The following is a 12,295-nucleotide window of genomic DNA, read 5'->3' as shown; positions in this document are numbered from 1 at the left end:
AAAAAACCCCTGAAACTCCATAAACCAACCAATGCGCCTGTGTTGTCGTGTTTGTACCTCGATCTGCTGTCGTGCACCGTTCGCGCAGTACTCACCTTTTTTCTGCAATGAACCAACTAGCCGGCAAAAACGGTCTGCCCCATTAACCAAACCAAACCAAACCAACCGTACACCTGAAGCTATAGTGCAGCACAAATCTTAAGTCATTACTGGTATCAAACTAACATTCCTAAACAGGGTACTGCTGAAAGGCGTAGTGCACACTTCATACATAAAATATTAATTATTTCATGAATAACTCCCACGATAATTCATTAAATGACTTATTACTCATGTCTTTATGTGCGAACTGAGTGTTTGGAACAAATACTGCTTTGCTTACAGAAACGCAAGAGATAGAGGTGACGGGTGGAGATGTGAAATTTGCAGAATTCACTAGCGCTTTGATCGGAGAATTTCAACCTCTCAAAACAACAAACTGTTTTGTCGCTGTGATGATATACGCCATGATCTGCTTCAACGCATGGTTTTTTTTGTTCGTCCTGTAATTTTTTTCGCTGTCGTCAGTAGAGTACATAGCACTAGTAACGTTGGAAATGAAATTTTTAATATTATTTAATAAATGTTGTAAGGCACCTGGTTGCTGTTAGAGATTTAAGTTGACCGATGGTATGAACGGCCCCAGTTTTCAAAAATGTGAAAAAGTGGTTACATATCAGTGAATACTTTAGGAGCTGAAGGGTTTATATGATTTCTCGGTTTTACAGTGTCCATAAAAAATTGTATTATGATGCCGCAGTACTGACCTCTACATCTCCAAGAACATTTCAAAAATTAGGTCACGTACGCCGAAAAAAGCTTCCATATGCCATGTTGCCAAAACGTTAAACTATTTCCAACTTTGGTTTAATTATTGATGTGTGTTGTTGAATTATTTAATGTCCTATATCTCAGAATTAATCTGCTTTTTGAATATGTTAAATGGTGTCGTCTTCTTCTGTGTCATGCCACTTGCACATACTCCTGCAGCAAAATTAAACAACCAAGTTTTAAAGAAAAGCACCACTGGATAATGCAGAGATTTGATGGAAAATGAATCTTTTAATCATAAGAATTGGCTCAACACAAAGCTCGCCCCGCTGCTATGTAAATATTTGTATTACATTTCAAAACAGCTCTCAATGTTCACTTCTAAATGTATAGGTGCCATCGAAGGTGCTTGAAACTCAGTTACAAGCCGCTATTATACAGACCTTACCTATAACCAGAGGTGCAACGAACGCTCCCCCGCTGGTCACGCCTGCTGCGACGCCGTAGGCGATCGGAAGGTTGTGAAGGCCGACCTCACTTGAGATGATTTGTGGCAAAGCGACCATTACGTAGCCCATTGGTAGCCCTAGCAGAACGAGAAGCACTGAAAAGGCGATCTTCACCTTCACGAAAGGTGCCGCAATACCAATGACAGCCATACCAAAGTATGAAATAGTCATCAGACTCAAAGGTGCCAGGAGTCCACGGTCTGTGAGGAGGGGAATTAGGAGCCGGCCTACTGTGTCGGTAACCGAGAAAAGAGTGACTACATGCGTGGCACTTGCAGCACTCATGCCCACATCCATGGCACAGTCTACCATTATTGACATCAGTGTGTCAAGGAAAAATGTATACGAAAGGTATCCCAGAACGTGGACGTAAAACCGGGGCATTGATAAGACTTGCTTCAAGCTGCTTAATATAGATCTGGATTTTTGATTAGCTGCACATGTCATTTCGCTTGAGAAGCGTCTTAATGTCACAGTCGAGGCAACTATCGGGCGAACAATCTGTACGCATTTGTCATGGTTTTTAACAACACTTTCCTGCGTATGAGATGTGGCAATAGTAACTGCAGGGATCTGCGTCCTCGCGCTTGTTATATTTTCAGCTTCAAAGACACACGAACGAGCAAGATCCCCAAAGCTTGGATCACAGTCTTCGGTTATTTGAGTAAGATTTACGAAGCCAGAAGTGGTTCCTATATTTGGCGAACTCGCCTGACCATTCATTTTCCCACCTTCAGCAGAAAAGTATTTTTCACTCCTGAGGTGATCCTGAAGGCTGGTTACGCCCAGGACAGTTTCTGTAATCGGAAAAGGTTCCAGCTCTGATGCCTGATATCGAGTATCGTTCTTATCGCTTTTCATGACCTGAACCTTTGGCGGTGCTTTGAAAAGCCCGTTGCTTACAGAAAACACTGCGCTTGCTGATGGCTCACTAGCCTTAGCGGAAGTTTGAGTTGTTATTGGAAGAACGTTCAAGGTAGCAGCCTTTGCAACAGAGAATGGCACATATGGGAGCTTCGATGTGTAATCGGCGCCCTTACTGTAGGCATTGAGCGTCACAGACCTGTCTTCCTCATCACCTGGTAGACGCACGCCATGATGCGTCCAGGCGTTATTTGTTTGCACTTCTGCATCTGCCCAGAGCGGCTTGCGAAAGAAAACTGCAATAATTGGAATATTTAACATCGTGGCTCCTGCAAGAGCTAATGTCATCTTCAGGCCGTATTGCGCAAGTGACCACTCGTATATGCTCGTAAAAAACAATGATGCCGTGGATGAGCCAGCTAGATTAAGACCAAGAGCTGCTCCTCGTCTCTTCCTGAAGTACTGGTTGATCAGCACGATCAAGCATGGCAGAAGGACTCCATGTCCGGAACCTGCACATGTGTACACGTGGCACATGTAGTTGAAAGGATCTCTTCCAATGAAGAACTTTGAGTGATAAACGAATAACCATGTCACTGTGCCAGAAAAAAAACATCAAAAAGAAGAAGCACTCGAATTACTTCGGCTTTGCAGTCACCGGCTTACCTGCCAAAATTCCAATCGAAAAGACCAAGAATGGTACCCCTGTCGCAAATGCTGATACCAAGCATCCTGCTGAAATTAAAATTCCTCCAAGGGCGGTAGCGCGTCGCACGCCAAAGGTGTGTATTAGTGCTCCAGCAGGAAGACCTGAATTGAAAAAAGCGGAGAGTGCGTCATATGTCTGAAAATGACCCCCATGTCAGGAGATATCGTCATCATCAGCCTGGCTACACCCACTGCAAAGCAAAGACCTCTGCATGCATCTTCATTTAGCCCTGTCCTTTGCCAGCTCCGACCACCATATCTCCGCAAACTTCTTGCAATATTATTCGTTACAATATTCCTGTTAAAATATCATCCGGCACCTAACTTCCTGTAAGGGATCGGTAGTGTACGCGGGGTCATCGCAGCGCGGCTGGGGGCGCTCAAAGCGAAGCGTCTCCTTTCTCGGAACGCGGCCGCTCGCGAATGCGCCGGGAAATACGGGTGTCCCCCCGCCCCCGCGGTACCGATTCGCGCACGTGCTGGCACGAATGTGTATTTGTGTTTGTTTTTATTTTTATTTTGTGGTGGAGAGGGTGATTTACCCTACAGTAGTTGGAGGGCTGGCCAGGCTCTCAATAAACCAATCATGTGAACATTGTAACATGATTGGAAGCCACCAAATGTGGGCCGGGACTTTAGGGCTCTAAAACCGGGCCCCAGAGCCGGAATATGGGTTCTGCGCTAAGGTCAGGTGCTATGCATCTTCGGCTATGCCGAGTAGGAGCCTCCCCTAGTGTTAGCCGGATTCATTTTTTTGTTGTTGTGTATCTCTTTGCTGCTTAATTTGTCTCTAGTGCCTTAACTTGTATATGCTGTAAATATTTGTATATAAAACTTCGAGTATTCCCTTTATCCCTGCGTCTCAAATCCTCACAAGACCGTCTCTGACGGGGCACCCCTGGTGCGAAGGAACGCTTCAGTCTTCAAGTGAACAAAACGTCTCTGGCGGGGCACCTCTGGTGCAAGAAAAGGAGAAGAACCTGAACTTTACTCTTCCTGTCGCGTCTTTTCCCCTGACGTCGTACTTGCGACACAAACTTTGTAATATTACTGACATAAACTTCGGAACTTGACGTTTTGGTGCACAGAGGTTGATGAAAGTTGAGAAAAAAATATAGCGTGTCACTGAATATATAGAACACACTGCACTAACTCAGTGTGTCCTAATGCAAAAATACTTTCTCTCCTTTTAGCCGCGTTACGAGGAAATAAACAACTATTTAGCCAGGATAATTTTCTCCAGGCCTTCCTTGATGCATTGTTGCTAAGAGTGCTGTATTAACTGGTTTGAGGAAAGAAGACTAAAAATCAAACTGCTGCAAATCTCAAAGCTGAGAACTTGGTTGTTATAGTATATATCATTTTCGTGCGCATAGTAGTTTAACGTGTCTAAGGTGTGCTGCAAATAAATTACTTATTTTCTTTTCTCTTAGAACCTCTCCCATGGAGACCGCAATGAAACATCCACATTATAGTCGTCCTTCCCTGGAAAGTTTGGTTGTTATATTTATTCTATGTAGGTATAGCCTTCGGCAGATTATCTCCTTAGCTTATTATATGTAATAAAAACCAACACATCAACAACAAACCCTGCGTAGACATCTTCAGGACGGCTTTTAAACGGCTGCATAGTACTTTGTTAAACACGGGCGGAAATTGTAGCCAGTATGCAAGTTAGAGTGGCGCTTTATGTAGTACTTCATTCGCAATATTTCAAAGATACTGTGAAGTCGTTAACAGGTGTATCACAGCAAAACCAGTGTGGTATTAGGGATCTCGTGCATACCACGTAAGTGTGACCAAATCACGCATGCGATGGATGCAGGGCGCATGTGTACTGCATAAATAATTACACGAGATTTCCTGCTTTCTTATGAGAGAAAACTTGCCATGTATAAAGCTAAATGAAGCAAATTTCAGCTCATGCGAAACATGGATAATTTTTTTCGTGGCACTCAAGAGGCGGTGTATTATTCTTTCCCGTCAGACACCTGCTGATACAAGACACCTATGAGCTGAAATGTGCTCGCGTGTCGCGTCTGCTTCTCTCGCCCCAATTCACTGGTTCAACATAGTTCCACATAGAGATATTTTTGCGACAATTGTGAACTTGCATGTAGCAGCTATGTATTCATACGGGGCACTTCCGTAACCCATACAATAACTCGTATTAGAGATATATGAATTATATGAAATACGCTGGTGACGCTTATATCTATAGCATAGCGCACATTAATTCATACGACGTATACAAAAAAGATTCGAGTATTTCAAGTAGGAATTTTTTTGCCTTTTATAAATGCTTTTAGGCATGACAAGAGAAGAAAACGACATACGTGCTGCCTGAAAGAAACCTTCTTAGTTCCAAAAAGTTCATTAAGGTCTCGTAGACTTAGCAGCTGCATTTTGCAAAGGTACAAATTTTACCCTCATGAAAAAACAGCTCTATAAAATGTGAACTGATTTATTACCACTCATTAAATACGCTCCCGTAAGAATTTGATGCAAAAAATATACAGGACAAAACTGCGTGCAAGGGAAGGTAACGATTTTAACGCGAGACTGTTAGGAACCCCATGTCCTAAAAAAAATGGCAGACTTTTAACATAGCTAAACCGAGAAGACGAGCGAAAGCATGTGTTTAGCCTGGTTAGCTAAACCACTCGCTGGAACTGGTTGGAAGTTGAAGACGACGATTTGCAATGCACAGCGCGTGAGTATGTCGCAGTTTAGCACGAGGCGTGATCGGCTGTGGCGGCGATACTGTAGCGCTCTCATGCAGTGACCAGCGAAGCTATTGTGTTCGCGCCGCCTCTGCAACGTTAAAGAACCCCAGGTGGTCGAAATTTCCGGAGTCCTTAACTACGTCGTCCCTCATAGCCTAAGTCGCCTTGGGACGTTAAACCCCCTTAAACTAAACTATACTGAATCATGAATTTAGCTCCCAACGTGGCAAGTGGTAGTTAAATTAATTATTCGTAGAGAGGTGATGATCAGGAAGAACAACGTGAATGTCACAAGCCTCGCGGATGAAAGCACCTTATATCGCTGGGTAGTGGCACATCGCTTAACCGCTGCGCCACCGCTCCAGTTGTGTGACGACTCCCAGGCAAGTACGAATGTTAAGTAGTGAAGTACCAATTCCGCATATATGGGCATTAACCTATTAAAGAGAGATAGAAGACAATGCTGTCAATTTTTTTTTGGTAAAATCTGATAGACATTTTGCGGCTTTGTTACTTCTTGTCCGGCAGCGAAAGATGCACCTATTGCTAAAAGATCTGGATTCAAAGTTAAAAAATTTTCCCTTCACTCCGGCTCAAACTCGGGACTCTCGGATGAGGAAACAGTAGAAAAGTGACGTAAAGTGCGGAGAAACCGAGGCTCCGTGATTGCTGGCGCCTAGGAGCAGCCGAAATGAGTTCTGCCGGCCGGAGGTTGAAGACCCCTATCAGCCGTCGTCGCTTCGTTTACGTTTGCACCAACGTTAGAATGGACGTGTTAACGATTCCGACAACGAAGTTTTCGCAGAGAACTGCTCCTTGCACTTCAGCGACCTGGACACCATACAGCGTGAGATATGCTTTTGAAGGCTGAGGAGCGGGTCTGGCAAGTATGTCCGAGCGACGAGTAGTCGTCAGCGTCGCTGCCACCGGCGTGCCACCGTCACGACTGATGGGTAGCGACTGGTACGTGCACACATATTTAGATTCTGTAATAATAGTTCTCGTAGGGCTGGTTATGCAGCCCGGCGTCTTGGTACGTTGACGAAGGGAACACGCCGAGCGGCGCATTTGATATCGTGGAGACGCGTTGAACATTGGCTATACAGAGCTCTTTTTCCTTGTCGCACGTACGTGCCGTTACGTGAACTTCGTCCAAGGAGCCCTTGGAGAGGCAATTGGAGGTCCTCTGCGGCTCCACATTTGTAAACACAGGCGCGAATGAAACCATGCGGCCACACAAAACGCATAGCAGCGAAACACCCTAAAACATACTGAAACTAATCTGGCTGCCTGTTGCGCCTCCATTACAGGTTTTCTTCAACTTCCAAATAGCGAGAATTGGGCCTAGTAGGTTGTTCATGGTGGTTCAACGCGCTTAACTTTACACAGAATGAGATGAAGACACATCTTCTCGCTCTGTGCAAAGTTAAGAGCGTTGATTTACCACCTTCAACTTCAAAAATTCAGGTTGTCTTTTTTCCTTCTTCGTCGTACGATAAAAGCGCACTAGCGGTTTCAAAACAAAACTTGTATACTTCAATTTCGATCAAGGGCGTAACCTTCATGCCCTTTGTCAGCCTCAGAGATCCATGAAAACTATTCTGCATGTTTCATCATCACGCTTGTACTTGCGGGGTTGGCCTCTGGCGGCGATATCTGTATTTTAGTTCTTGCTTCCTTCTAACTTGCAAGGGGTTTGTTTTCAGTAAGCGTGCTATTTTTTTTTTGTTTAAGAGCTGGTATTCTATCGATACAAGCCAACTTCAATTTCTCCTCAGTGTCCCTTGAAGCTGTCGCGTCATACCCTCAAGGAGGAGCTTAAGTGCCCCCTTCAGTTTTTGGTCTATCGAACGTGTTGTAACCTTTAAAAATATAAAAAAACAATCGCAGAATCTGCCGCTAAATTCTTTATATAATCTCTCACATCTTCCTATATTTCTTAATTATATCGAAAAAATTGACTTTTCTGTTTAATTCTCTCCTACTCTTTTTGTGTTTCGGTCAGAGAATATGTCTGTAATTTTGAATTTTTGTTTTTACTCTGTTTGATCAATGATGCATTGTAAACACTCCTGCATGGGCCCTAAAAGGGCCTGCAGTATGTTCAAATAAATAAATAAATAAATAAATAAATAAATAAATAAATAAATAAATAAATAAATATTGTGACCGAGCAGTACGTCAGAACCTGCGTCACTCTTAGTGATAACACTCGAACGTGCAGCTATGCATGATGTGAAGTGAATCTGTCGAGTGATACATGTTTAATTGGCCGTTATCATGTGCAAGTGCAAAGGTGAAGCAAACAGGTCAGAAATGAATGCAGAACATAAAATGCGATGCATGGATACTTAATTACGTTTCGCTGGAGGGAACCGCTCAGGGTGAAGGCGTTAATGGCATAGAGGTTATGGTGGTGGCCTAAACCTTGAAGTGAATGTGAAGTGTCCCTTCTTAATCTGTGAATGCCTGTAGCGAAAAGGCAGTGCACTCACTTGATAGGTTTGCGATGCCGCCGTAGATGGCGAATGGTATCGCTGCTTGAGCCCTGGTGGCGCCGTACGTGGACAAGATGGAGGTGAAGAAGAGGGAGGAGCAGCGGAAGAACGATGAGTACAGGAGGCTCACCACGAACGTTAGCGCAGCGATAAACCAGCAGAACGGCCCATCAGGAGCCGATGAGGTTCCAACGGATGCCTGTTCAAGCTTCGAGCTCTCTTGACATGGCAACGGGCCTCCGAGGGATTCTTTATCATGACGAGGCAGCGTACTCTGGCCAGCCTAGGATGGCAGGAAAAACCTAGTTATTGTACGTGCAACAGAGTTCCCTTCCTCGGTGCCAATTAAAAGACATCGAAAACCACGCTAAATTCATAAGACAGTCCTTAGTAGGCACTGAGACAGACAGCGGATACAGTGGCCGTCATCAAGCTTCAAAACTTTTGTTAATGGTACAGAGCGGACAGAGAAGGTAGAACTTCGAGACCTCAAAATGAACCAAAATTTCCACATGAGGTCGTGTCAAAACCTTTAGAAGAAAGCAACAACTGTTGGGAACATTTTGACTAGCGGACCAAGGGCAAAATTTTAGAACAACCCTTAGCAGTGCACTCAAACGAGGAGCGCTCCATGCTTCTTAATTCCATGGCGGCATCGAAGGGCGCCATGAAATTTTACAATCGTTCTTAGCTGCTGTATAGGTAAGGAAGAATTCAGAGCTACGAGGAGCGGCCCATACGTGCCTGGTGCCTAGAATCAGAATATAAAAATAGAAACATATTTGTATAAAGAGAAAAATAAGAAGCGAACAAGTGCAAGTTTGTACTTATTGAATTTTACGCGGATTGTTTCATTTCTCTTGATGGCTTGGCAGGAAGAGACAGTCTGGCAACGTGAAAGTTTTATGGTGCAGTGGCAGTAGGGAGTGTTAACGAACCATCGTCGAAGACTGGTGCGCGTACACATTATCGTGCGCGAACTCAACCATACGAAAAAAAAAATCTGGCAAAGTCGTCAATTGTGCAGGCTGTGGATACGAAGTCAAGCACGAGTGAAGCCGCCATTTTGAACTCGGTGCACTGCATACGCCGGAGTCGCCGCACGGCTCAAGCGCCGAACCAGTGGCTGTACAGTGAAGTATGCGTTCATGTCAAGGAGGGACGCTCGGAAGCATGAAGTTAGTACCTGTCTACCTCAAGAAAAGTGCGCTCCAAGGGAGGCCTGACTAGGGCTCTTTAATAAGGCATATTTAAAAATTTACCTAAGGCAGCCGAGTCGCTCTTACGGCATCCTGACTGATGCCAGAAAGGTTCTGAAATTTGACCCTGAGGCTTCCTTCCCAAAGCTACCTTATTCTGCGTTCATAACTGCTATTTAAGACATGGATTCTACATTATACCCAAAAAGATGTCGCATTGAGCCAGCTTTTTATAGTCACGTAAAGAAAGAAAAAAGGTAAATGTGGCAAAAAAGTGGTAAAAAAAGAAGTGGAAGGCACGCGAAAGCATCTGTTTATCCTGACTGGCACATAGTTCTGCTTTGCGGCACGTCTGGCGACGATGTTAGACTGAGGTTAAGCTCTGATCGAGGCTAAGCTGATTTGGTCTGTTCGCACCCGCAGTTGGATGTCGAAGAAGACACCGGCGTGCAATGTATAGCGCGAGAGTGTGTTGAATTTAACACGAGGCGTGATCGGCTGCGGCGATAGCATAGTGCTCTCGTGCAGTGGCCAGGGAAGCTGACCTGTTCACACCGTCGTGGGTTCTAAACCCATGAGGATCCATAGCGCACAAAATTGAAGGGACACAACACAAGCGCTAAACTTTCACTGAGCGATCTTTATTTGGCGCGGACAACCTTATAAAGATCACGTAAGGTACAGGTATACGAGATGTCTAACAACGATTATCTTGTCAAGTTCATGATGTGTCAAGGAACTTGTCAAGATAATCGTTGTTAGTCATCTATACATGTGCCATACGTGATCATTATAAGGTTGTCCGCGCCACATAAAGATCGTTCAGTGGAAGTTTAGCGCTCATGTTGTGTCCCTTCAATTTTGTGCGCCATGAATCCTCATATTGACTACCCACTTGGCCGAACCCTGACCCTTCTAAACCCAGTCGGGGCAATTTTTATTTTACTTCTGATAGGCTGTTTCTATGATAGGTTTGGCCGAGGTCATCCTGCCATTCTCTACAGCTCGTGGGACGCCGCTGCGAACTTAACAAGGCCCTCTTCCCATTGGCTACAGCCTGAGAGACGCTCCTCCGAACTAACCCGAACTTACCCGAATTACTCCGAGGCTTCACTCAGGATTCTTGGCCGGAACCGCGTTAAGTAATGTTTTCGCAATCAAAAATGAAAAAAACGTCTTTCGACGCTGCCACATGGTGCGCCCTCTATTCAGCCCTGGTAAAGTGAAATAAAGATGTCTTGAACTTGGCAAGTGCTAATAAGCAATGCGTTGATTTGCACCAGCGGCTCAATACAGGCCGCTGATGACAATTTCTTAGCTGTGTTTTTCAAGGCGGCACCTCTTCTTAATTTATTTTAGGTTTGTTTACTCTTTTTCTTCGTAAACAGCAGCCGTAACACGGATGATTGGACCTAGTCAAGCTACAGTTCAACAGATTTTTGCATAGGTAGCCATTTCAGAATTGCGTTTAGTTGTTCAAAAGTAAATTTAAAGTAATTTTACCCGGTTGACCGAGTGGCGCTCACAAAAGAATAGACTACATATATAAACATTTAGTAAAGAATAAATAACGTTTTTATTCTCGTTCCTTTCTCTATCAAGGGGGTAAATCTGCCAGAATTGGCTGACTTCTGTAAATGTCAGAAACTGAATTTACATCGGTAATCAGAAATCACGACATTAAGCATGCAGTGCATATAAAACGAAATGCACTGCACAAGCCCTGCCATAAAAATAAATATTTGTCAATTCATATTCCAAAGCTCAGCGATGATTGTTGCGATGCATATGGTCCCTGTTTATGCGGAAAGGTGTGTACTTGCAAAGTAGGCTGTTTCATTTGAAGTTTGTTTACTCTTTTCTGTATTTGTTATTGGTCAAATGTGCAGCCTACCCTGTCAGGCTTGTAGACGAGGGGATGCGACCTGCGACAGGAACGCATATGTGTTCAATCCCAGCCTTTCCTCGCTCCCCAATAATGAATAAATGAACATTGAAATTTAAAAAAAATGGAAACAGACAAAAATGCAAAGCTTTGCGGAAATTTCAGGACTGAAGACTTTGGATGCCGCTTCGAAGTATTGCAGGTCAGTTTGGTGAATTGCCGTGATAGCCGGTATGGGCATGCATGACAACGCTGCTATCCGTAGTAAAAGGTTCCACAGACGCTTACTATAACTCTGTGTTTGGCGTACGGCTTACATAAAAACTACGCGGAACAATGTAGTCACTACGGACTATGCAAGAAACACATACAGAAAGATTGAAGCTCATACAGTTTCCATATGACGTCATCTACATTGCATGGAAATCATGTTTAAAGTATACTAAACTGATAAAGAAACCGTAAGGAAAACAGATTTAAATCTTGTGGTTTTTACATGATTTTTTCATATCACAGGGATACCCAGTTGTGCGAAGTACAGTAGACTCACTAGTGCAGAACGTTTCAGAACGGATATCTTTAACATGTTCGTTACGGCTGGAGAGCAGCAATAATGAGACGAGCGTCCTCAAAGAGTATTGGCCCTCTAGCCTTCAACGGCGGCAGCGATAATTCGGGCGCCCGTAAATACAATCGGTGTGTCAGTAGCAACATGTCATGCATCATGAGAGCTTGCTATAACACCATGACCAGAGTACCTTGGGAGTCATCCACGGTTGGAGGTAAGGCATTGAAAGACGAAAGACCAGAGAAAAGAAACTTAAAAAAAAGCTCTAGCAAGCATTGCAGTGATGGAAGAAGTTACAAGGGAGCGTAAAAAAAAGTCAAAATAATGGACAAGACCTGACGGTTAGGGGCAGACAAATATAGAAGGCATGTACGTTCACCTGTAGTGATGACATTCAGGAAGCTCGTTCGTCTTGTGGCCGCACAGAGAGTTGAACATGGAGAGGTTTGAGCACGAGCGTAGATGGTCGTCAGTAACTGTGGATAGCAAATAACGGAAAACTCTGAATCTGTGCAACTGACCGCAAGC

General features: G+C 44.1%; 1 protein-coding gene across 1 annotated transcript; it reads right to left on the bottom strand.

Moving 5' to 3' along the window:
• Positions 1-1,082: 1,082 nt before the first annotated feature.
• LOC149344662 (uncharacterized) lies at positions 1,083-11,969 on the bottom strand. The gene is made up of 4 exons (XM_089547277.1): positions 11,958-11,969; positions 8,113-8,398; positions 2,850-2,993; positions 1,083-2,695 (listed from the first exon to the last, which is right to left on the bottom strand). Exons 1-4 carry the CDS (start codon positions 11,967-11,969, stop codon positions 1,227-1,229), a joined length of 1,911 nt encoding a protein of 636 aa, XP_089403403.1. The 3' UTR covers positions 1,083-1,226.
• Between the last annotated feature and the right edge of the window lie 326 nt (positions 11,970-12,295).

This window comes from Amblyomma mixtum, chromosome 5 (genome assembly GCF_055824585.1).
Source record: "Amblyomma mixtum isolate Tamu chromosome 5, ASM5582458v1, whole genome shotgun sequence".
Lineage (NCBI taxonomy): Eukaryota > Metazoa > Arthropoda > Arachnida > Ixodida > Ixodidae > Amblyomma > Amblyomma mixtum.
Note: the sequence above shows the minus strand (reverse complement) of the source record. Positions and strands in the feature narration are given on the sequence as shown.

Coding starts and splice junctions, on each gene's coding strand:
- LOC149344662 (XM_089547277.1), bottom strand. Junction 2,994..8,112: donor CGGCATCGCAAACCTATCAA/GTGAGTGCACTG, acceptor TTTTCAATTCAG/GTCTTCCTGCTGGAGCACTA. Junction 2,696..2,849: donor TTCGATTGGAATTTTGGCAG/GTAAGCCGGTGA, acceptor ACACATGTGCAG/GTTCCGGACATGGAGTCCTT.